General features: G+C 38.6%; 5 protein-coding genes, 1 long non-coding RNA gene and 2 pseudogenes across 6 annotated transcripts; 3 read left to right on the top strand and 5 right to left on the bottom strand.

Moving 5' to 3' along the window:
- The first annotated feature begins 57 nt into the window (after window positions 1-57).
- LOC117619029 (cytochrome P450 704C1-like) lies at window positions 58-2497 on the top strand. The gene is made up of 5 exons (XM_034348848.1): window positions 58-750; window positions 948-1232; window positions 1349-1681; window positions 1849-2049; window positions 2143-2497. Exons 1-5 carry the CDS (start codon window positions 229-231, stop codon window positions 2329-2331), a joined length of 1530 nt encoding a protein of 509 aa, XP_034204739.1. The 5' UTR covers window positions 58-228; the 3' UTR covers window positions 2332-2497.
- Window positions 2498-4502: 2005 nt separating this feature from the next.
- LOC117617375 (cytochrome P450 704C1-like) lies at window positions 4503-7374 on the bottom strand. Its single transcript, XM_034346718.1, has 5 exons — window positions 6730-7374; window positions 5997-6281; window positions 5520-5858; window positions 4953-5153; window positions 4503-4861 (listed from the first exon to the last, which is right to left on the bottom strand). Exons 1-5 carry the CDS (start codon window positions 7240-7242, stop codon window positions 4673-4675), a joined length of 1527 nt encoding a protein of 508 aa, XP_034202609.1. The 5' UTR covers window positions 7243-7374; the 3' UTR covers window positions 4503-4672.
- Window positions 7375-8179: 805 nt separating this feature from the next.
- Window positions 8180-10891, bottom strand: LOC117617378 (cytochrome P450 704C1-like). Its single transcript, XM_034346720.1, has 5 exons — window positions 10379-10891; window positions 9559-9843; window positions 9083-9421; window positions 8604-8804; window positions 8180-8520 (listed from the first exon to the last, which is right to left on the bottom strand). Exons 1-5 carry the CDS (start codon window positions 10889-10891, stop codon window positions 8335-8337), a joined length of 1524 nt encoding a protein of 507 aa, XP_034202611.1. The 3' UTR covers window positions 8180-8334.
- Window positions 10892-11200: 309 nt separating this feature from the next.
- On the bottom strand, window positions 11201-12136 carry LOC117618256 (annotated as a pseudogene).
- Window positions 12137-12218: 82 nt separating this feature from the next.
- Window positions 12219-13137, top strand: LOC117618257 (cytochrome P450 704C1-like; the record flags this gene model as incomplete). The annotated part of the gene is made up of 3 exons (XM_034347854.1): window positions 12219-12299; window positions 12515-12719; window positions 12801-13137. Coding segments are annotated over 3 exons (468 nt in total), but the record flags the coding sequence as incomplete, so codon positions are not given.
- A 1376-nt stretch (window positions 13138-14513) lies between these two features.
- On the bottom strand, window positions 14514-14957 carry LOC117617379. Its single transcript, XR_004584332.1, has 3 exons — window positions 14924-14957; window positions 14712-14812; window positions 14514-14607 (listed from the first exon to the last, which is right to left on the bottom strand). It is a non-coding gene; the product is annotated as an uncharacterized LOC117617379 (long non-coding RNA).
- A 386-nt stretch (window positions 14958-15343) lies between these two features.
- Window positions 15344-18109, top strand: LOC117617376 (cytochrome P450 704C1-like). Its single transcript, XM_034346719.1, has 5 exons — window positions 15344-15969; window positions 16419-16703; window positions 16842-17180; window positions 17547-17747; window positions 17839-18109. The coding sequence occupies exons 1-5, from the start codon at window positions 15457-15459 to the stop codon at window positions 18025-18027; spliced, it is 1527 nt and encodes a 508-aa protein (XP_034202610.1). The 5' UTR covers window positions 15344-15456; the 3' UTR covers window positions 18028-18109.
- An 845-nt stretch (window positions 18110-18954) lies between these two features.
- On the bottom strand, window positions 18955-22223 carry LOC117618258 (annotated as a pseudogene).
- Between the last annotated feature and the right edge of the window lie 2739 nt (window positions 22224-24962).

The raw sequence follows: 24962 nt of genomic DNA on the forward strand, positions 1-24962 counted from the left end.
AACCATATAAATAATAAACAAACGTGGAAGTTCCTCAGCTAGCAGTTGTTTTTTTCTCTTCATTTCACTTTCATAGATAGATGCAACCTATGAGAATAAAGCTTCCTCTGTCTTACATATGTAGATCATTTTCTCTTTTGCCAAACAGTTTAATATGTTATTTGATTAGACTATTAATTTAAGCCAATATTTAACCTCTGTCTTTGCCTCTTTAACTAACCAAGAAAGATGAGTATTCTCTATATCATACTCACCTTCATATCATTCTCAGTACTCTTTCTCTTCCTAACCTTCTGTTTTCTCATACTTAGAATCTTCACAGGTAAGTCCATCAGAAACCCAATTTACCCTCCTGTAAAAGGCACCGTCTTCGAGCAGCTCTTCTACTTCAACAGGCTCTATGACTACCAAACGGAAATGGCCAAAGAACACCCAACCATTCGGCTTCTTGCCCCTGAGCAAAGTGAAGTATATACTACTAACACAAGAAACATTGAGCATGTTCTGAAAACCAACTTTTCCAAGTACTCGAAAGGGAAGTATAACCAAGATATTGTGTCTGATATTTTTGGCCAAGGGATATTTGTTGTTGATGGAGAAAAGTGGAAGCAACAGAGGAAGCTGGCGAGCTTCGAGTTTTCGACAAGAGTTCTTAGAGATTTCAGCTGTTCTGTGTTTAGAAGAAATGCTGCTAAACTGGTTAGAGCTGTGTTTGAGATTTCAGGTGCCACTAAAAGTTTTGATATGCAAGTGAGTAATCTGAAACAAATAAATGTTTTTCTGTAAATTGCCTTCTGCTCTTGTTCAGATTAGAATATTAGCTATTTTATAATCAGAAGAACCAAATTGTTTGACATGCAGTTAATAACTGTTTGCTTGAGTATGTGTGAGTTGTTCTGTATTGTTTGCATATGATCTTCTTTTTCTGGCATATGATTTGTTTGCAGGATATTCTTATGAGATGTACCTTAGATTCTATATTCAAAGTTGGGTTTGGAATAGACCTGAATTGCTTGGAGGGGTCAAGCAAAGAAGGGACTGCATTTATGAAGGCCTTTGATGATTCAACTGCTCTGGCCTATTGGCGCTATGTTGATCCATTCTGGAAATTGAAAAGGTTTCTTAACATTGGTTCCGAAGCCGCGCTTAGAAAAAATGTCAAAGTCACTGATGATTTTGTCCACCAACTTATCAGGAGCAAGAGGAAATTGCTAGCAGGGCAAAAGGATCCTGTAAGTGATTTTACATTTTTGTTCTCCAAAAAAGCAAAAACAATTCTCTATGTTTCTTACATGATTTCATTTCAACTTTGTTAATGAAATCTTGAATTTTATTTTATGTTTTGAAGAACGACAAGGAGGACATACTGTCGAGGTTTCTGTTGGAGGGCGAAAAGGATCCGGAGGAAATGAATGACACATATCTAAGGGATATAATTCTGAATTTTATGATTGCTGGCAAAGATACCAGTGCAAATACACTCTCATGGTTCTTGTACATGCTCTGCAAGAACCCTTTGATACAAGAAAAAGTTGCACAAGAAGTGAGGGATGTTGTTGGTGGTCAGGTTGGTGACCCTGATGAACTTGTGGTCAATATAACTGATGCAGCTCTTGAAAAAATGCATTATCTTCACGCTGCAATAACAGAAACTTTGAGGCTATACCCTGCAGTTCCTGTGGTACGTATACTCTAATAACCTCGTATATATTTTTATCACAATTTCCCACTGAGATGCTGGTTAACTTATTTAATCTTTAGGGAAAAATTTAGCAATGCCACATGAACTTTGACCCATCGTTTCACTTCATCTCTAAACTTTTCTTTATGTCTTTGGCTTCCTCTCAGGATGGGAGATGTGCAGAGATAGATGACATTCTTCCTGATGGCTTTAGATTGAAAAAAGGAGATGGAATATACTACATGGCCTATGCCATGGGCAGAATGCCTTATATTTGGGGAGAAGATGCTGAGGATTTCCGGCCTGAAAGATGGCTCAAGAATGGAGTTTTCCAGCCTGAATCGCCGTTCAAATTTGTCTCATTTCACGTTAGTATCATATTTTCTGTTTCTTTATCACATATGTTCATGAATTAATCTTATCTGAACTTACACTAATGGTTTCACTTGTGTTACTTACAGGCAGGTCCTCGGATATGTTTAGGGAAAGACTTTGCTTACCGGCAGATGAAGATAGTATCGATGGCTCTTCTTTCCTTCTTCCGCTTCAAATTGGCCGATGAAACAAAAACTGTAACCTATAAGACCATGTTCACCCTTCACATGGATGGAGGTCTCCCTCTGCGTCCAGTTGCAAGGACAGCCCCATAAACTTCTTACATTTGAAGCAAAATAATGTTCTTGGTGTGGTCCCTACATGTATTTTGTTTAGAGTAATGCATTCTACATTGTACTATATTTCTAATAGATACGCGACACATCTATACAAATGAGTCGCACCTCTATTGGAGACATGGATTGTGACAACCAAAAAAAAGAAGAACAAGAAATGGATTCCTAATATAATACTAAGGGTGTGTTTGGTATGCCTCACTAGACTGGACTATACTAAATAAGCCTTGAAGCCCATGTTTGGTAAAATGGGGGACTAAGTTAAATGGGATTGTGGAGTCCAACAGTTAAAAAACCTCCTCACTCGTTCTCCTTATACAGAGAGGCTGAAATGCAGTTCGCAAAATAGCGAGCGTGCTATTTTGACGCGCAAGTCCGACTAATCCAATCGCAAAACCGAATCCATATCCAAGCTTCAAGAATCAATTTCTTCTTCTTCTTCACCTAGAATTATCACCACCGTAAACCCAGTCACAACAACCAACCACTACCAATTCAAACTCAACCACTTGAATCAACCACCACCAAATCAAACCCAGTGGAACCACAACCCAATTGAACCTTTCGAAAAAATTACCAACCATTGATCGTGGCTCAGTGAAACCAAATGGAGATTTGTGGCTTCGAAGAAGATGAGGATCTGTGACTTCAAAGGGAACAAGAGACCTTGGCTGCCAATCACAAGTTTAATCATGGCCTCGATGTTTTTGAAGTAACTCCTGCCTTCCTTAGAGCCATTTTAGATGTTGATGCTCAAGGTCCTGCCAGACCTCCCCTTGTTTTTGTTTTGGGGCGTTTACCCCCTCTGTAACCAAAAGAAAAAAGGAGGGGGAAAGGGGAGAGGGGGGGTGGAGGTTGGGGGAAGAATAGAGAGAAAATGAGAGGGAAGCAGAGAAAGGTTTGGGAGGGGGATATAGAAAAAAAGGGATACCAATGTTGTGTCAATATTGGAGAAAAAAAGTGAGAGAACCAGAGAGAGATCGGGAGGGAGAAAGAAAAGAGAAAAAAGAAACAGGGCTGGGAAGGAAGAAGAAAAGAGAAGGAGAGAAAAGGAAGAAAGAAAGAAAAAAATAGATAAAAGACAAAAGATAAAGATAGTTTGTCTTTAAAAAATATTTTAAATATTTTATATATAATAAATTTTACATATCTCATTGGTTTCTTTGCAGTATTTATTTAGTTTTAGGTCAAAATTCCTAATTAATTTTAAATATTTATGTAATTTTTTTAGTCCAACACAGTACAAAACATAGGTTTTCACTATTTTTACAATCCAGCTTCTTAGTCCGACCCAACACCAAACGTAGGTCAGTACTTAATCCAGCTTAGGCCAATCCGAGCTAATCCGAGACAGTCCCAGGATTTAGTCCAGTCCATGACAGTCCGCTGTGCCAAACGACCCCTAATAGTTTTATGATTTTTGTTCATCACCCCCACAAACTTTTTGCCATGAACGACAAACTCTTGGTCTGTCCACCCACAGCTCACTTATCTATAAAACAAAAGAGAAAGCCACAAAGGTTGACAGAGCATTTTGGGAGCTGTAGTTTTCACACAATATAGTTCACTATTTAGGTAAACAGGAATTCAATTTCAGCTAATTTGGATAAAGTTAAAAGCCAAAATATAATACTTGCTTTTATCATAATATAATTAAAGTTGGGCCTGATTTTTTTTTTAAAAAAGGATTGCATTGTCTTTTTAGTTATTATTTTAAGTTAGTCTAAAGAATCTGGGCCTCCTGTTCGGCCTAATCTAAAATAACAATTCTTTTCTAAGTATTAAAACCCAAATAAAAATACTCAATGTCTCAAATACTCTAATTAGTAAAGTTACTTATGTCTAATACCTAATTTTTTTTGGGGGTAATTACATTGAAAATGGAAAAGGAAAGAGAATTGTCTTAGGCTTTGGGTTTCCATTTTAAATGGTTTGGTTTGATTTGGTTTCCTCCATGATTTTTGTCAAAAACAAATCAAACCAAACCGTTATATTGTAATTGATTCAGCCGTGGTTTTAAGATTAAAACAATCCAATCTGGATTGTGCCCACCCCTACTTTCTAGACTGCTTGTTTGTGTGGGCAAAAACGAAAAGAAATGACATCAAATCTTTGTCGAGGTTCTTCCAAGATTGCAAAGAGTTTCTTGGGGTGATTAAAGTCATGGTTTTACATATTTGCTAATTTACATATATTTACAAGGTTGTTTCCATTATCTACAAATTACAAACAGAATACAGAGCAAAAACCTCCAAATATCATAACAATATCATAATATGTGATAACCTTGAACATTGATTTTCTTCAGATATAGGAAATTTTATGAGGTTGCCCTTGGAACTGCAAGCATAGGGAGGCTGCCATCTATGTGAAGGGTGAACATGGTCCTATATGTTACAGCTTTTGTTTCATCAGCCAATTTGAAGCGGAAGAAGCAAAGAAGAGCCATTGCTACTATCTTCATCTGCCGGTAAGCAAAGTCCTTCCCTAGACAGATCCGAGGACCTGCCTGCAAGTAGCACCAATTCAGTGAAACAACTATTAGTGAACATTAGGATGATTAAGCTATGTGACAAATAAAAAGAAATTAAATTACTCACGTGAAATGTGACAAATTTGAAGGGTGATTCAGACTGAAAAATTCCGTTGTTGAGCCATCTTTCAGGCCGGAAATCGTCAGCATCTTTTCCCCAAATATAAGGCATTCTGCCCATGGCATAGGCCATGTAGTTTACTCCATCTCCTTTTCTCACTCTAAAGCCATCAGGAAGAATGTCATCTACCTCTGCACATCTCCCATCCTTAGAGGAAAGCCAAAGGCACAAAGAAGTCAATATTTTCAGTGCTTACGCATTTGGCCTTAACTTTAGTATATGAAAATTTCACCCTAATGTACAGAACCATAGATATTAAACTCATTTCCCTAATGGAAACTGAAGAATAATTAGGCTTAAACATCTTTGGTTTGATAATAGCCAACACAATGGGGTACGCTCAAGGAATATTTATCTTGTGGCGTTGGTTTTGATATATTTAGCACAGATTTTATCAAGGCTTTGGCACTGTCCTGTTTAGGTTCTCACAAACAACTATAACAAATAACAATATCTCATTCAAAAACTATCCATAAAGAAAATTAATACAGGGTTATTGGAGTATATGCATACAATGGGAACTGCAGGGTATAGCCTCAACGTTTCTGTCAATGCCGCGTGAAGGTAATGCATTTGTTCAAGAGTTCCATCAGTAATGTTCTCCACAAATTCATCGATTTTCGCTTCACCGACCTGATTACCAACAACATCCCTCACTTCTTGTACAATTTTTTCCTGTATTAGAGGGTTCTTGCTGAGCAGGTAAAAGAACCATGAGAGTGTATTTGCACTGGTGTCTTTGCCAGCAATCATAAAATTCAGAATGATGTCCCTTAGATATTTGTCATTCATTTCCTCTGGATCCTTCTTGCTCTCCAATAGAAACCTTGATAGTATGTCTTCCTTGTCATTCTTTGAAACATACAATAAAATTCAAAGTTTCATTAATAAAACTGATGCTATAAAATGGAAACTTCAATGCAGAATCAAAAGAAAAAAAAATGATATACGAACATGCAAAGCCACTACACAAGTGTAAAATTCACTTACAACATCCTTTTGCTCCTCCAGAAATTTCCTCTTGCTCCTGATAACTTGGTGCACAAAATCATCAATGACTTTGACATACTTTTTAAGGGAGGCCTCGGAACCAAGGTTGAGAAATCTTTTCAGTTTCCAGAATGGATCAACATAGCGGAAATAGGTTAAAGCAGTTGATTCATCAAAGGCCTTCATAAATGCAGTCCCTTCTTTGCTTGACCCCTCCAAGCAATTCAGGTCTATTCCAAACCCAACTTTGAATATGGAGTCCAAGGTATATCTCATGAGCAAATCCTACAAAAAGAATCATAAACAAAAAAAGGTAAATAACAACTTATATCATTACATCAGCTGTTATGAAATCAGATTCATCTTCTATTTTCCAAGTTACTTACAAAATAGATAGAAAATCCTAAACATTGGGAGTTTACAAGCTGAATACTTTTATGGTATGATACATCCCCTAATTTCACAGATCATGATTTCTTCTCTCTACTCTTTTGTACCAAAAACCACCCAAATTCAAGTTGACCTAGCTCAGCCCTCTAAATTGATTAATGTTTTATCAAACCAACTTGATCAAGGGGACACTAAACAAGTTTATACCAGCCAGTTATATATTATCTGTATGTCAAATGTCAAATTTAGTTCTGCTATTATTAAATAACTCTATGTGTTTAAACAAGACCACAAGACAAGTTACAAACAAGAAAAGATATGTTGGCGTTTTCAGATTACTGACTTGCATATCAAAAAACCTCCTGGAAACTGAAATCTCAGAAATAACTTTAACCAGTTTGGCAGCGTTTCTTCTAAACACAGAGCAGCTAACATCTCTAAGAACTCTCGTGGAGAACTCAAAGCTCGCGAGCTTCCTCTGCTGCTTCCACTTTTCTCCATCAACAATAAATATCCCTTGGCCAAAAACATCAGACAGAATAGCTTGGTTATACTCCCCTTTCGAATAGCTGCCAAAGTTGGTCTTCAGAACATGCTCAATGTTTCGCGTGTCAGTTGTGTATATTGCGCTGTGTTCCGGGGCCAGAAGCCTGTAAGTTGTGTGTTTTTTGGCGACTTCAGTTTGGTAGTCATAGAGTCTGTTGAAGTATAAGAGCTGGTGGAGGACAGTGCCTTTTACAGGTGGGTAGTTGGAGTTTCTGATGGACTTGCCTGTGAAGATTCTAAGTATGAAGAGGGATAAGGTTAGGAAGAGAAAGAACAATATGAAGGTGAAGATGATATAGAAAATACCCATCTTTCTTTTAGCTAACTAGAGGCCTTACAGAGTAGTAGATAGTCTAGAGAGAGAGAGAGAGAGAGAGAGAGAGAATTTTGGCCTCTTAGATAAGGTTGCAAACTGAAAATGAAATGAAGAGAAGACAGAAATGCAACCAGACAGCACTCTACGCAGATCTATAATATAAAGAATATTTACTTAAATGGTATTGAAACTTATACAAATTTGTATTTTGATTCCTCAATTAAATTATTTTCTCAAATGATTCATTAACTCTTTATTATTCAACAAATTAATCCCACAGTCTAATTTTCTGTTAAATTTAACTAAATTTTAAAGTGAATATGACTTTTCAAATAAACAAATTAAAATAAATACAAAATTAGAAAAAATTGAAGAAAAAGAGAAAAAAAAATCATAAGACCCAAACCCAGCGCCCATCCCTGCATCAAGCTCATCCACCTTGTGCTCCACCCGGTGTTCTAGTACAACACCTGAGGGCTGATGGGAAGAGCTAAAGCTCCACCAGGTCAAATGTTGACCAAAAAGAAGAATGAACAAAGGGTTAGCCACAAAATTGGTATTTTGGTTTTTATTTTTTTATTTTTTATTATATATGAAATGACTAATTTGCCCTTGTATTTAATGGAAATATTGACAGAATGTAACGGTGAATCAATTTGCTGAATAATATAGAATTGATGGATCATTTAAGTGAATAATTTAATTAAAAGACCAAAATGCAAATCAGGCATAAATTTAAAGACCATTTAAGTAAATAACTAATAATATAATGTTATTTATTTTTCCTTGTCGATTTAAATTAATTAAAAGAATTTAAGTGGTAGGCCTCATGAACTTGATAGAGTTGGACATTAGTATGAGCATTATTGGTTTGGATATGAAAAGGTCAATGGTTTTTTATGAGCAATATTGGATTGGAAGGTTCATGACATATTACAAGAAGGTTGTTTCTATTTAAATATAACATATCACATGCTATCGTGTCATTTAATTGTATATACATAAAGAAAGTGTTCACACTCCAATATCACAAGAGTTCATCAAAGTGAACATTGTTTTGCTTCAGCTTCACATAGAGGAAGTTTATCAGGCTGTCCTTGGAACTGCAAGCATAGGGAGACTGCCATCTATGTGCAGGGTGAACATGGTCCTATATGTTACACTTCTCGTTTCATCAGCCAATTTAAAGCGGAAGAAGCGAAGAAGAGCAATCGCTACTATCTTCATCTGCCGGTAAGCAAAATCCTTCCCTAGACAAATCCGAGGACCTGCCTGCAAATAGCACAAGTAGAACTGTGAGTGAACACTTGGATGACTAACCTGTGTGATAAAGAAAAAGGAAATAAGGTACTAACGTGAAATGCGACGAATTTGAAGGGTGATTCGGGCTGGAAAATTCCATTGTTGAGCCATCTTTCAGGTCGGAAATCGTCAGCATCTTTTCCCCAAATGTAAGGCATTCTGCCCATGGCATAGGTCATGTAGTTTACTCCATCTCCTTTTCTCACTCTAAAGCCATCGGGAAGAATGTCATCTACCTCTGCATATCTCCCATCCTTAGAGGAAAGCCAAACACACAAAGATGTCAATATTTTCAGTGCTTATAAATTTGGCCATAATGGAAACTGACAAACAATTAGACCTCTCTTCTTTCACAATAGCCAACACTACATGGTGTTGGTTTTTATAAAATTAGCACAAGATTTTATCAACGCTTTGACACTGTCCTGTTTAGATTCTCATAAAAAACTAGAACAAGTATAATGAATAGCAAGCATCTCATTCAGAAAATCATAAAGCAAACTAATACAGGGTTATTGGAGTATACACATACAATGGGAACTGCAGGGTATAGCCTCAACGTCTCTGTCAGTGCCGCGTGAAGATAATGCATTTGTTCAAGAGTTGCATCAGTTATGTTCACCACAAATTCATCGATTTTCGCTTTACCAATTTGATTGCCAACGACATCCCTCACTTCTTGTACAACTTTTTCCTGTATTAGAGGGTTCTTGCTGAGCAGGTAGAAGAACCATGAGAGGGTATTTGCACTGGTGTCCTTGCCAGCAATCATAAAATTCAGAATGATGTCCCTTAGATATTTGTCATTCATTTCTTCTGGATCCTTCTCGCTCTCCAGTAGAAACCTCGATAGTATGTCCTCCTTGTCATTCTTTGAAGCATAACATAAAGTTCAAATTTTAGAATTAGAAACTTCAAAGTAAAAATTTATAGGACTACTTTCAGTAACACACACAAACAGAGGAAGATGACAATGAAAGATAATGTACAAGTGCAAAGTTAACTTACAACATCCTTTTGCTCCTCTAGCAATTTCCTCTTGCTCCTGATAACTTGGTGCACAAAATCATCAATGACTTTGATATACTTTTTAAGGGAGGCCTCGGAACCAAGGTTGAGAAATCTTTTCAGTTTCCAGAATGGATCAACGTAGCGAAAGTAGGACAGAGCAGTTGATTCATCAAAGGCCTTCATAAATGCAGTCCCTTCTTTGCTTGACCCCTCCAAGCAATTCAGGTCTATTCCAAACCCAACTTTGAAAATGGAATCCAAGGTACATCTCATAAGCAAGTCCTACAAAAATAATCATATGTAAGAAAATGTAAATAATAACTTACACCATAAAGCTGTTAGTTAAAAATAAGATAATGTTCAGAAACAATGTGCCCACGTTTTTCTAATTGATCTTACTTTCAAAGATATTTAGAATAGATGGGAAATACTAAAACTTTGGAGTTTACAATCTGAAATACATGATCTGGTATTTAGAAATGATTTTGATTATGAACAATTTTGTTTGATCAGAATGAGTTCAGCTTGCAATTTTCCAATTTCACCGGTAAAGTTTTTCTCTCATATTAGTTCCAAGAACCAGCCCAAATTAAAGTTGACTTTAGGATACCGCCCCAATTTTATAAGCATAGCTCAGAGTTGAGCTTTTATGAAACCAATCTGATGATGCAACACTGAACAAGTTTTACATAACCTGCAGACTGAACCAATAACCACTACGTGATCTGAACAAAACCAGAAGACAAGTTGTGAAAATTTTTAGGAAAAAAAATAGAAATAAAGAGAGACAGAGAGATGTAGGTTTCAGATTACTCACTTGCATATCAAAAACTCCATTGGAACCTGAAATCTCAAAAACAACTTTAACCAGCTTGGCAGCATTTCTTCTAAACACAGAGCAGCTAACGTCTCTAAGAACTCTCGTCGAGAACTCGAAGCTTGCAAGCTTCCTCTGCTGCTTCCACTTTTCTCCATCCACAACAAATATCCCTTGGCCAAAAACATCAGACAGAATAGCTTGCGTATACGCCCCTTTCGAATAGCTGGCAAAGTTGGTTTTCAGAACATGCTCAACGTTTCGTGCATCAGTCGTGTATAATTCGCTGTGGTGCGGGGCTAGAAGCCTGTAAGTTGACTGTGTTTTGGCAACTTCAGTTTGGTAGTCATAGAGTCTGTTCAAGTATAAGAACTGGTGGTAGACAGTACCTTTTACAGGTGGGTAGTTTGGGTTTCTGATGGACTTGCCGGTGAAGATTCTAAGTATGAAGAGGGACAAGGTTAGGAAGAAAAAGAGCAACATGAAGGTGAAGATGATAACAAGAAAACCCATCTTGATTTTCTTTAAGATAATAGGAGGCAGAGAAATTAACGTGTCAAATGGCGTGTCAAATGTTGAGAACCTTGGGTTCCTAAAACTTAAAATGCTCTCTCAACCTTTGTGGCTTTCTCTTTTGTTTTATACAGGAAGTGAACCTTTGGGTGGACGGACCAAGAGTTTGTCGTTCGTTTTTTCGACTAAAAAAAATAAAGAGTTTGTCGTTCATGGCAAAAAGTTTGTGGGGGTGATGAACAAAAATCGTAAAACTATTAGTATTATATTAGGAATCCATTTCTTGTTTTTGTTTTTTTTGGTTGTCACAATCCATGTCTCGAATAGAAGTGCGACTCATTTGTATAAATGTGTTGCGTGTCTATTAGAAATATATTACAATGTAGAATGCATTACTCTAAACAAAATACATGTAGGGACCACACCAAGAACATTGTTTTGCTTCAAATGTAAGTTGTTTATGAGGCTGTCCTTGCAACTGCACGCAGAAGGAGATCCATGTGAAGGGTGAACGTGGTCTTTATAGGTTATAGTTTTTGTTTCATCTGCCAATTTGAAGCGGAAGAAGGAAAGAAGAGTCGTCGATACTATCTTCATCTGTCGATAAGCAAAGTCTTTTTTTAGACATATCTGAGGACCTACCTGTAAGTAACACAAGTGAAACCATTGGTGTAAGTTCAGATTAGATTAATTCATAAACATATGTGATAAAGAAATAAAAAATATGATGCTAACGTGAAATGAGACAAATTTGAACGGCAATTCAGGCTGGAAAACTTCATTCTTGAGCCATCTTTCAGGCCGGAAATCCTCAGCATCTTCTCCCCAAATATAAGACATTCTGCCCATGGCATAGGCCATGTAGTAAATTCCATCTCCTTTTTTCAATCTAAAGCCTCAGGAAGAATGTCATCTATCTCTGCACATCTCCCATCCTAAGAGGAAGCCAAAGCATAAAGAAAAGTTTAGGGATGAAGGGAAACGATGGGTCAAAGTTCCTGTGGCATTGCTAAATTTTTCCCTAAAGATTAAATAAGTTAACCAGCATCTCAGTGGGAAATTGTCATAAAAATATATACGAGGTTATTTGAGTATACATACCACAGGAACTGCAGGGTATAGCCTCAAAGTTTCTGTTATTGCCGCGTGAAGATAATGCATTTCTTCAAGAGCTGCATCAGTTATATTGGCCACAAGTTCATCAGGGTCACCAACCTGACCACCAACAACATCCCTCACTTCTTCTCTCTCTCTCTCTCTCTCTCTCTCGGGATGTCGCTGTACAAGAAGGGAGGGATGTCGTTGGCAATCAAATCGGTAAGCGAAAATCGATGAATTTGTGGCGAACATAACTGATGCAACTCTTGAACAAATGCATTATCTTCACGCGACACTGACAGAGATGCTTGTTATTCGTTATACTTGTTCTAGGTTTTTAGAGAATCTAAACAGGACAGTATCAAAGCGTTGATAAAATCTTGTGCTAATTTTATAAAAACCAACACCATGTAGCGTTGGCTATTGTGAAAGAAGAGAGGTCTAATTGTTTGTCAGTTTCCATTATGGCCAAATTTATAAGCACTGAAAATATTGACATCTTTGTGTGTTTGGCTTTCCTCTAAGGATGGGAGACATGCAGAGGTAGATGACATTCTTCCTGATGGCTTTAGAGTGAGAAAAGGAGATGGAGTAAACTACATGACCTATGCCATGGGCAGAATGCCTTATATTTGGGGAAAAGATGCTGACGATTTCCGACCTGAAAGATGGCTCAACAATGGAATTTTCCAGCCCGAATCACCCTTCAAATTCGTAGCATTTCATGTTAGTACCTTATTTCCTTTTTCTTTATCACACAGGTTAGTCATCCAAGTGTTCACTCACAGTTCTACTTGTGCTATTTGCGCAGGTCCTCGGATTTGTCTAGGGAAGGACTTTGCTTACTGGCAGATGAAGATAGTAGCGATTGCTCTTCTTCGCTTCTTCCGCTTTAAATTGGCTGATGAAACGAGAAGTGTAACATATAGGACCATGTTCACCCTGCACATAGATGGCAGTCTCCCTATGCTTGCAGTTCCAAGGACAGCCTGATAAACTTCCTCTATGTGAAGCTGAAGCAAAACAATGTTCACTTTGATGAACTCTTGTGATATTGGAGTGTGAACACTTTCTTTATGTATATACAATTAAATGACACGATAGCATGTGATATGTTATATTTAAATAGAAACAACCTTCTTGTAATATGTCATGAACCTTCCAATCCAATATTGCTCATAAAAATAAACCATTGACTTTTTCATATCCAAACCAATAATGCTCATAACAAGGTCCAACTCTACCAAGTTCATGAGGCCTACCACTCAAGTTCTTTTAATTAATTTAAATCGATAAGGAAAAATAAATAACATTATATTATTGGTTATTTATTCAAATAGTTTTTAAATTTATATTCAATTTGCATTTTAGTCCCTCAATTAAATTATTCACTCAAATGATCCATCAATTCTATATTATTCAGCAAATTGGTGCACCGTTACATTCTATTAATATTTTCGTTAAATATGAGTACAAATTAGTTATTTCATATGTAATAAAAAATAAAAAAATAAAAACTAAAATACCAATTTTGTGGCTAACCCTTTTTTCCTTCTTCTTTTTGGTCAACATTTGACCTAGTGGAGCTTTAGCTCTTCCCATCAGCCCTCAGGTGTTGTACTAGAATACTGAGTGGAGCATAAGGTGGATGAGCTTGATGCAGGCGCACGAGAACGACAGAAACAGAAACTCATACACAATTCTAAATCTCATTTCCGTGTTCTAAACCAATTGCTCTCTCTCTCTCTCTCTCTCTATATATATATATATATATATATTGGTTTTGGGGGTGTGGGGGTGTGGGGGGAGGAGGAGGGGTCTGTTGCCAAGAGGAGGGCGAATGGGAGAGAGAGAGAGAGAGAGGGGGAAAACAGAAGAGGGGAGGAGTCTGTGGGGGAATGGGGGAGAAGAAATCGGAGGGATGGCGCTGGGCAGTCTTATGATTTTTTTTCTCTTCTTTTTCAATTTTTTCTAATTTTGTATTTATTTTAATTTATTTATTTAAAAAGTCATATTTATTCTAAAATTTAGTTAAATTTAACAAAAAATTAGACAGTAGATCAATTTGTTGAATAATAAAGAATTCACGGATTATTTAAGGAAATAATTTAATTGAGGAATTAAAATACAAATTGGTATAAGTTTGGAAAATAGCTTAAAATACCACCAATTTTATAATTTTTTGTCAAAATACCACCCTTCCCCAAAATTTTTAAAACTACTACCTATAAATACAATTTTATTGTAAATTGATTGTACCCATATCACTTTTTCAGAAATTGGGTTCTCGCTCAACTCTCTTGGCTCTGTCTCTCTCTTTAGCCTAGCTCTCTCTCTCTCCGACATAGTCATCTTCCTCCCTCAGCCATCCAAGCTTAACTCCACAGGTCACAAGGTACTGTTCACTTTCCTTTTCTTAGAAATTTGGGGTTTTTGTGAATTTGGTTTATGATGCATGGATTTGTTTGAAATTGGTTTAGGGGTTTCTTCCAAATTGGTTTGATAGGAAGGCATAATACCTCCGAATTGAGCGTTCCAAGCCGCAGGGGGCAGCTGCCTTTTCCATTTACGAACTTTCAACAAAGTCACAATCTTTTGGGCACAAAACAAATCCACCTCTGCAACAAAGGCCCAATTACAATTAGCAAAAGAAATCAAAAAAAAGTAACCCAAAAAAAAAAAAAAAACCTTAGAATTTGAAGAAATAGAGAGAAAGAGAGACCTTAGAAGGAGAATCAGCAACCTTGTAAGCATTCGCAGTAACACCCACCAACCACAACCCAGGAAAAATAGTCTGTCAGCGACAGCAACAACATCACCTTCCTATCAAACCAATTTGGAAGAAACCCCTAAACCAATTTCATACAAATCCGTACACCATAAACCAAATTCACAAAAACCCCAAATTTCTAAGAAAAGGAACGTGAACAGTACCTCGTGGATGTGAACTGTGGAGTTAAGCTTGGATGGGTGAGGGAGGAAGATGACTATGTCGGAGAGAGAGAGAGAGAGAGAGAGAGAGCTAGGCTAAAGAGAGAGACAGAGCTAAGAGAGTTGAGCGAGAACCCAATTTCTGAAAAAGTAATATGAGTGCAATCGGTTTACAATAAAGATGTATTTATAAGTGGTAGTTTTAAAAATTTTGGGGAGGGGTGGTATTTTGACAAAAAATTATAAAATTAGTGGTATTTTAAGCTATTTCCCTATAAGTTTTAACTTAAAATAATATAATTTAATTGAGGAATCAAAATACAAATTGAAATAATTTAAGTAAATATTCTTTATATTATAGATCTGCGTAGAGTGCTGTCTGGTTGCATTTCTGTCTTCTCTTCATTTCATTTTCAGTTTATCTACTACTCTCTCTCTCTCTCTAAGGGGCCAAAGTTCTCTCTCTCTCTCTCTCTCTCTCTTCTCTCTCTAGACTATCTACTACTCTGTAAGGCCTCTAGTTAGCTAAAAGAAAGATGGGTATTTTCTATATCATCTTCACCTTCATATTGTTCTTTCTCTTCCTAACCTTATCCCTCTTCATACTTAGAATCTTCACAGGCAAGTCCATCAGAAACCCCAACTACCCACCTGTAAAAGGCACTGTCCTCCACCAGCTCTTATACTTCAACAGACTCTATGACTACCAAACTGAAGTCGCCAAAAAACACACAACTTACAGGCTTCTGGCCCCGGAACACAGCGCAATATACACAACTGACACGCGAAACATTGAGCATGTTCTGAAGACCAACTTTGGCAGCTATTCGAAAGGGGAGTATAACCAAGCTATTCTGTCTGATGTTTTTGGCCAAGGGATATTTATTGTTGATGGAGAAAAGTGGAAGCAGCAGAGGAAGCTCGCGAGCTTTGAGTTCTCCACGAGAGTTCTTAGAGATGTTAGCTGCTCTGTGTTTAGAAGAAACGCTGCCAAACTGGTTAAAGTTATTTTTGAGATTTCAGTTGCCAGGAGGGTTTTTGATATGCAAGTCAGTAATCTGAAAACGCCAACATATCTTTTCTTGTTCGTAACTTGTCTTGTGATCTTGTTTAAATCACATAGAGTTATTTAATAATAGCAGAACTAAATTTGACATTTGACATACAGATAATATATAACTGGCTGGTATAAACTTGTTTAGTGTCTCCTTGATCAAGTTGGTTTGATAAAACATTAATCAATTTAGAGGGCTGAGCTAGGTCAACTTGAATTTGGGTGGTTTTTGGTACAAAAGAGTAGAGAGAAGAAATCATGATCTGTGAAATTAGGGGATGAATCATACCATAAAAGTACTCAGCTTGTAAACTCCCAATGTTCAGGATTTTCTATCTATTTTGTAAGTAACTTGGAGGATAGAAGATGAATCTGATTTCATAACAGCTGATGTAATGATATAAGTTGTTATTTACCTTTTTTTGTTTATGATTCATTTTGTAGGATTTGCTCATGAGATGTACCTTGGACTCCATATTCAAAGTTGGGTTTGGAATAGACCTGAATTGCTTGGAGGGGTCAAGCAAAGAAGGGACTGCATTTATGAAGGCCTTTGATGAATCAACTGCTTTAACCTATTTCCGCTATGTTGATCCATTCTGGAAACTGAAAAGATTTCTCAACCTTGGTTCCGAGGCCTCCCTTAAAAAGTATGTCAAAGTCATTGATGATTTTGTGCACCAAGTTATCAGGAGCAAGAGGAAATTTCTGGAGGAGCAAAAGGATGTTGTAAGTGAATTTTACACTTGTGTAGTGGCTTTGCATGTTCGTATATCATTTTTTTTTCTTTTGATTCTGCATTGAAGTTTCCATTTTATAGCATCAGTTTTATTAATGAAACTTTGAATTTTATTGTATGTTTCAAAGAATGACAAGGAAGACATACTATCAAGGTTTCTATTGGAGAGCAAGAAGGATCCAGAGGAAATGAATGACAAATATCTAAGGGACATCATTCTGAATTTTATGATTGCTGGCAAAGACACCAGTGCAAATACACTCTCATGGTTCTTTTACCTGCTCAGCAAGAACCCTCTAATACAGGAAAAAATTGTACAAGAAGTGAGGGATGTTGTTGGTAATCAGGTCGGTGAAGCGAAAATCGATGAATTTGTGGAGAACATTACTGATGGAACTCTTGAACAAATGCATTACCTTCACGCGGCATTGACAGAAACGTTGAGGCTATACCCTGCAGTTCCCATTGTATGCATATACTCCAATAACCCTGTATTAATTTTCTTTATGGATAGTTTTTGAATGAGATATTGTTATTTGTTATAGTTGTTTGTGAGAACCTAAACAGGACAGTGCCAAAGCCTTGATAAAATCTGTGCTAAATATATCAAAACCAACGCCACAAGATAAATATTCCTTGAGCGTACCCCATTGTGTTGGCTATTATCAAACCAAAGATGTTTAAGCCTAATTATTCTTCAGTTTCCATTAGGGAAATGAGTTTAATATCTATGGTTCTGTACATTAGGGTGAAATTTTCATATACTAAAGTTAAGGCCAAATGCGTAAGCACTGAAAATATTGACTTCTTTGTGCCTTTGGCTTTCCTCTAAGGATGGGAGATGTGCAGAGGTAGATGACATTCTTCCTGATGGCTTTAGAGTGAGAAAAGGAGATGGAGTAAACTACATGGCCTATGCCATGGGCAGAATGCCTTATATTTGGGGAAAAGATGCTGACGATTTCCGGCCTGAAAGATGGCTCAACAACGGAATTTTTCAGTCTGAATCACCCTTCAAATTTGTCACATTTCACGTGAGTAATTTAATTTCTTTTTATTTGTCACATAGCTTAATCATCCTAATGTTCACTAATAGTTGTTTCATTGAATTGGTGCTACTTGCAGGCAGGTCCTCGGATCTGTTTAGGGAAGGACTTTGCTTACCGGCAGATGAAGATAGTAGCAATGGCTCTTCTTTGCTTCTTCCGCTTCAAATTGGCTGATGAAACAAAAGCTGTAACATATAGGACCATGTTCACCCTTCACATAGATGGCAGCCTCCCTATGCTTGCAGTTCCAAGGGCAACCTCATAAAATTTCCTATATCTGAAGAAAATCAATGTTCAAGGTTATCACATATTATGATATTGTTATGATATTTGAAGGTTTTTGCTCTGTATTCTGTTTGTAATTTGTAGATAATGGAAACAACCATGACTTTCATCACCCCTAGAAACTCTCTGCAATCTTGGGAGAACCTCAGCAAAGATTTGATGTCATTTCTTTTCATTTTTGCCCACACAAACAAGCAGTCTAGAAAGTAGGGGTGGGCACAGTCCAGATTGGATCCTTTTTATCTCTAAACCATTGCCAAACCAATTACAATTTAACGGTTTGGTTTGATTTGGTTTTGACAAAAATTACGGAGGAAACCAAACCAAACCAAACCAAACCAATTTAAAAAGGAAACCTCAAGCCTAAAACAGTTCTCTTTCCTTTTCCATTTCCCAACATAATTTATCCAATTACAACAAAAAAATTCACAACTTGCTACATAATTTTTTCATTTTCTAGCGTATCTAACAATTCTAAAACGCAACATGCCATAAAACTTCAAATTTCAATAACTAATATAGCTATGATTTAAATATCAATAATTATATATGAAATGACTAATTTGCCCTTATATTTAACGGAAATATTGACAGAATGTAATGGTGAACCAATTTGCTGAATAATATAGAATTGATGGATCATTTGAGTGAATAATTTAATTGAAAGACCAAAATACAAATCAGGTATAAGTTTAAAGATCATTTAAGTAAATAACTAATAATATAATGTTATTTATTTTTCCTTGTCGATTTAAATTAATTAAAAGAACTTAAGTGGTAGGCCTCATGAACTTGATAGAGTTGGACATTATTATGAGCATTATTGGTTTGGATTTGAAAAGGTCAATGGTTTTTTATGAGCAATATTGGATTGGAAGGTTCATGACATATTACAACAAGGTTGTTTCTATTTAAATATAACATATCACATGCTATCGTGTCATTTAATTGTATATACATAAAGAAAGTGTTCACACTCCAATATCACAAGAGTTCATCAAAGTGAACATTGTTTTGCTTCAGCTTCACATGGAGGAAGTTTATCAGGCTGTCCTTAGAACTGCAAGCATAGGGAGACTGCCATCTATGTGCAGGGTGAACATGGTCCTATATGTTACACTTCTCGTTTCATCAGCCAATTTAAAGCGGAAGAAGCAAAGAAGAGCAATCGCTACTATCTTCATTTGCCGGTAAGCAAAGTCCTTCCCTAGACAAATTCGAGGACCTGCCTGCAAATAGCACAAGTAGAACTGTGAGTGAACACTTGGATGACTAATCTGTGTGATAAAGAAAATGGAAATAAGGTACTAACGTGAAATGCGACGAATTTAAAGGGTGATTCGGGCTGGAAAATTCCATTGTTGAGCCATCTTTCAGGTCGGAAATCGTCAGCATCTTTTCCCCAGATATAAGGCATTCTGCCCATGGCATAGGTCATGTAGTTTACTCAATCTCCTTTTCTCACTCTAAAGCCATCAGGAAGAATGTCATCTACCTCTGCATATGTCACATCCCGGGATCAACTCCGTCGTAGCACGATATTGTCCGCTTTGGGCCCCCCTCTCTGCCCGTACGGTTTTGTTTCTGGGAGCTCACGAGCAACTTCCCAGTGGGTCACCCATCCTGGGATTGCTCTAGCCCCCAACTCGCTTAACTTCGGAGTTCTTATAACTCCGAAGCCAGTGAGCTCCCAAAAGGCCTCGTGAAAGTTGGGGGCATCCCATCTAGCAAGATATTGTCCTCTCTGGGCCCACTCGACAGTGTCCCGCAAGGATTTGTTCCGGGGCAGCTACATTCTCACTCCCCAGAGGCCTCATACTAGATGGATGCGAGGTGTGCCATATAAGGCACATCACCCCCTCTCCGTTTGGTCGATGTGGGATCTCACAATCCACCCCCCTTAAGGGATCCGACGTCCTCGTCGGCACACTCGCACCACACGGCAGAGTGGCTCCGATACCAAATTGTCACACCCCGGACCGGCTCCGCCGTAGCGCGATATTGTCCGCTTTGGGCCTGGCTACATTCTCACCAGCCCGCACGGTTTTGTTTCTGGAAGCTCACGAAGCAACTTCCCAGGGTGGTCACCCATCCTGGGATTGCTCCAGCCTCCAACTCGCTTAACTTCGGAGTTCTTACAACTCCGAAGCCAGTGAGCTCCCAAAAGGCCTCGTACAAGTTGGGGGCATCCCATCTAGCAAGATATTGTCCTCTCTGGGCCCACTCGACAGTGTCCCGCAAGGATTTGTTCCGGGGCAGCTACATTCTCACTCCCCAGAGGCCTCCTTCTAGATGGATGCGAGGTGTGCCATATAAGGCACATCACCCCCTCTCCGTTTGGTCGATGTGGGATCTCACAATCCACCCCCCTTAAGGGATCCGACATCCTCGTCGGCACACTCGCACCACACGGCAGAGTGGCTCCGATACCAAATTGTCACACCCCGGACCGGCTCCGCCGTAGCGCGATATTGTCCGCTTTGGGCCTGGCTACATTCTCACCAGCCCGCACGGTTTTGTTTCGGGAGCTCACGAAGCAACTTCCCAGGGTGGTCACCCATCCTGGGATTGCTCCAGCCTCCAACTCGCTTAACTTCGGAGTTCCTACGAACCCGAAGCCAGTGAGCTCCCAAAAGGCCTCCTCGTGAAAGTTGGGGGCATCCCATCTAGCAAGATATTGTCCTCTCCTCTCCCCACTCGACAAGTGGACTTAAAAAAGATTTGTTCCCGGCAAGTAGCTACATTTCTCACTCCCGAGGAGAACTCCTCCTACTAGATGGATGCTAGGTGTGCCATATAAGGCATTATCATCACCCTTCCCTTTTGTCGATGTGTGATCTCACAATCCACCCCCCCCTTTATGGGATCCGACGCCCTCCTCTCTCATAGACACACTCGCACCACTAACACGTGTGGGCTCGATACCAAATTGTCACATCCTGGGATCAACTCGGCCAGTAAGGACGATATTGTCCGCTTTTAGGCCCCCTCTCGCCCTCACTCACTTTTGTTTCTAGGAACTTCGTGAGCAACTTCCTTCCCAAAGGGTCACCCATCTTTGGGATTGGATTGCTCTTAGCCCCCAACTTTCGCTTCTTGAGTTCCTACACTTCGAAGCCGATGAGCTCCCCAAAAGGCCTCGTGCTGGATGGATCTCGGTGTGCACATATAAGGCACATCACCCCTCTCCGCTTTGTTGATGTGGGATCTTACAATAAATTGCCACACCACCCGGACTGCCCCCGTAGGCGATATTGTCCGTCCCTTTGGGCACGGCTACATTTCTCACCAGCCCATACGGTTTGTTTTTGTTTCTAGAGCTCACTTGGCAACTTCCTGGGTGGTCACCCATCCTGGATTGCTCCAGCCCAACTCAAGCTAACTTCTGAGTTCCTCCACAACCCCCTAAGCCGAGTTGCCTGCCCAAAGGCCTCGTGAAAGTTGGGGGCATCCCATCTAGCAAGATATTGTCCTCTCTGGGCCCACTCGACAGTGACCCGCAAGGATTTGTTCCGGGGCAGCTACATTCTCACTCCCCAGAGGCCTCCTACTAGATGGATGCGAGGTGTGCCATATAAGGCACATCACCCCCTCTCCGTTTGGTCGATGTGGGATCTCACAGCATATCTCCCATCCTTAGAGGAAAGCCAAACACACAAAGATGTCAATATTTTCAGTGCTTATAAATTTGGCCATAATGGGAACTGACTAACAATTAGACCTCTCTTCTTTCACAATAGCCAAACACACAAAGATGTCAATATTTTCAGTGCTTATAAATTTGGCCATAATGGGAACTGACAAACAATTAGACCTCTCTTCTTTCACAATAGCCAACACTACATGGTGTTGGTTTTTATAAAATTAGCACAAGATTTTATCAAGGCTTTGACACTGCCCTGTTTAGATTCTCATTAAAAAAACTAGAACAAGTATAACGAATAGCAAGCATCTCATTCAGAAAATCATAAAGCAAACTAAGACAGGGTTATTGAAGTATATACATACAATGGGAACTGCAGGGTATAGCCTCAACGTCTCTGTCAGTGCCGCGTGAACATAATGCATTTGTCCAAGAGATGCATCAGTTATGTTCGCCTCAAATTCAACGATTTTCGCTTTACCGATATGATTGCCAACGACATCCCTCACTTCTTGTACAACGACATCCCTCAAGAGAGAGAGAGAGAGAGAGAGAGAGAGAGAGAGAGAGAGAGAGAAGAAGTGAGGGATGTTGTTGGTGGTCAGGTTGGTGACCAGGATGAACTTGTGGCCAATATAACTGATGCAGCTCTTGAAGAAATGCATTATCTTCACGCGGCAATAACAGAAACTTTGAGGCTATACCCTGCAGTTCCTGTGGTATGTATACTCAAATAACCTGGTATATATGTTTATGAAAATTTCCCACTGAGATGCTGGTTAACTTATTTAATCTTTAGGGAAAAATTTAGCAATGCCGCAGGAACTTTGACCCATCGTTTCACTTCATCCCTAAACTTTTCTTTATGTCTTTGGCTTCCTCTTAGGATGGGAGATGTGCAGAGATAGATGACATTCTTCCTGATGGCTTTAGATTGAAAAAAGGAGATGGAATATACTACATGGCCTATGCCATGGGCAGAATGCCTTATATTTGAGGAGAAGATGCTGAGGATTTCCGGCCTGAAAGATGGCTCAAGAATGGAGTTTTCCAGCCTGAATCGCCATTCAAATTTGTCTCATTTCACGTTAGCATCATATTTTTTATTTCTTTATCACATATGTTCATGAATTAATCTAATTTGAACTTACATCAATAGTTTCACTTGTGTTACTTACAGGTAGGTTCTCGGATATGTCTAGAAAAAAACTTTGCTTATCGACAGATGAAGATAGTATCGACGGCTCTTCTTTCCTTCTTCCTCTTCAAATTGGCAAATGAAACAAAAACTATAACCTATAAAGACCACGTTCACCCTTCACATGGATCTCCTTCTGCGTGCAGTTGCAAGGACAGCCTCATAAACAACTTACATTTGAAGCAAAACAATGTTCTTGGTGTGGTCCCTACATGTATTTTGTTTAGAGTAATGAATTCTACATTGTACTATATTTCTAATAGATACGCGACACATTTATACAAGAGGTCGTCTGTGGTGCATCGGGTGCACCCGTGCAGCCCATCACGTGAGGAGTTTAAAAAAGCATACGAAACCTGCTGACCTGGTCAACAGGTTGAGGTGGTCTCCTATTTCGCACGGCTTCAACTTTGAAACATCTTCATTACACGAAGTCATCTTCTTCAACTCCTCTTCTGATCAAAGTCATCTTCTTCAACTCCTCTTCTGTAGAAAGTTTCTTCCTTGTCTCTGCAACCTCTCTCTCTTCTTTGTCATCATTGTAGAAAACCCCATATTCTAGGGTTTGGATTTTGGGGAAATTTTTTGGGTTAGCATTTTGGGTTGATAATAGGAATTGGAATTCAGTTTTTCCAGTCGCTGGTAGGTTGTTGGCACTCCTCTCATCTGCAATCGAGCCCTTGTGAAAGCATTTGGTATTAGTTCCTTGTGAAGGTAAGTTAACACTATGTTTTATGTTATTGTTAATTGAATTTCTGTGGTGATGAATTGGGGCAAGAGGGGAAGTAGGTTTCTCACATTCATGAGATGAAGTGGGTTTCTCAGTCTGAAAGTGTCGTGAGGTGAAGTGGGTATCTCACATTCATGGTTGTTCTGTTCATGCAATTGCATATCTCTATATGCAATTACTAATCGCCTGTATGCAAATCCAAGTAACTGAATGCAATTACAGTATATAGTTTTGTTTTGAAATTATGCACGTGAGGTGATTTCGTGGTAGGTAGGTAGGTTTGAATGTGTTTTTGAATTTTTTGTATGGGGAGTAAACTGTTCCGAAAGTGTAATGTTAGGAATGGTTAAGATTTGGATTGGGATTTGAAATGAGTCAGAATGTCCGCCCAATATAGAAATGCATTGGTGGGTTGTGTGCATTATCTGTGCAATGTTATAATCAAGGGCTGATGCACTTGCAAGTAGTGTCGTGCAATTGCATATCAGTACATGCAATTACTAAGCAACTGTGTGCAAATCCTGGTCCCCGTATTTTTTGAATTAAGCAACGTGATGTTGTAGTGTTTACTGGGTTTACGGGGTTTACGGGGTTTAGGGTGTATTAGGCATTGGATTAGTATTCAAATGATCGGCTCTAGAGACAATTGCATGATAGTGTTTTGTACTTGATTTGTGCAAGTTATGGAAGCTCAAAAAAGGCGATCAGCGAAAGGAAAGCGCAAGGCCGAGACAACTGTGCAACAAACAAGAGTTGGCCGAGATGCTTTTTTTAATTTCATGTAAGTTACACGTACATCTACAAATTGGAAATGTGGTTGCTTAATATTATAATGGTTTTTTTTAAAAAAAAATAAATGATTTTCAGGAAAAAAGAACGACAAGAAATGGGGAAAGTGGCCAATGCAAAGTTGGACCATAAGGTGAGAGATGACAATGATTTGGTCAGTTTATTAATTATTTTATTAAGAAGGGTATATTCATGACAATTTTTTATTTCAGGTACAAGAAGAGATTAGTAATAAGTGGAGGAAATTGAACACTACAGAGAAGGCAACATATGGTTCTGCCTTAGAAGGTTCAAGCGGGCAAGTAAACGACTCAGTGAATGAGATGAGTTGGATAACTAGATGCAGCCCGGACCGATTCCATCGTACGGTGGAAAAATTGTCAGAGGAGAAGCGGTTAGCAATTAAGGCTATTGGGTTCGGTAATGTGGCATCTTTGTCGTGCACTCGTTTACACCGCCAATTATGCCATTGTTTGATTCAAAAGTTCAATCCTGATACGTCTTCTATAGAACTGCACGGCAATGTGATTAGAATAAGTGCCGATGAGTTTGGGC

Source organism: Prunus dulcis, chromosome 2 (genome assembly GCF_902201215.1).
Source record: "Prunus dulcis chromosome 2, ALMONDv2, whole genome shotgun sequence".
NCBI classification, from domain to species: Eukaryota; Viridiplantae; Streptophyta; class Magnoliopsida; order Rosales; family Rosaceae; genus Prunus; species Prunus dulcis.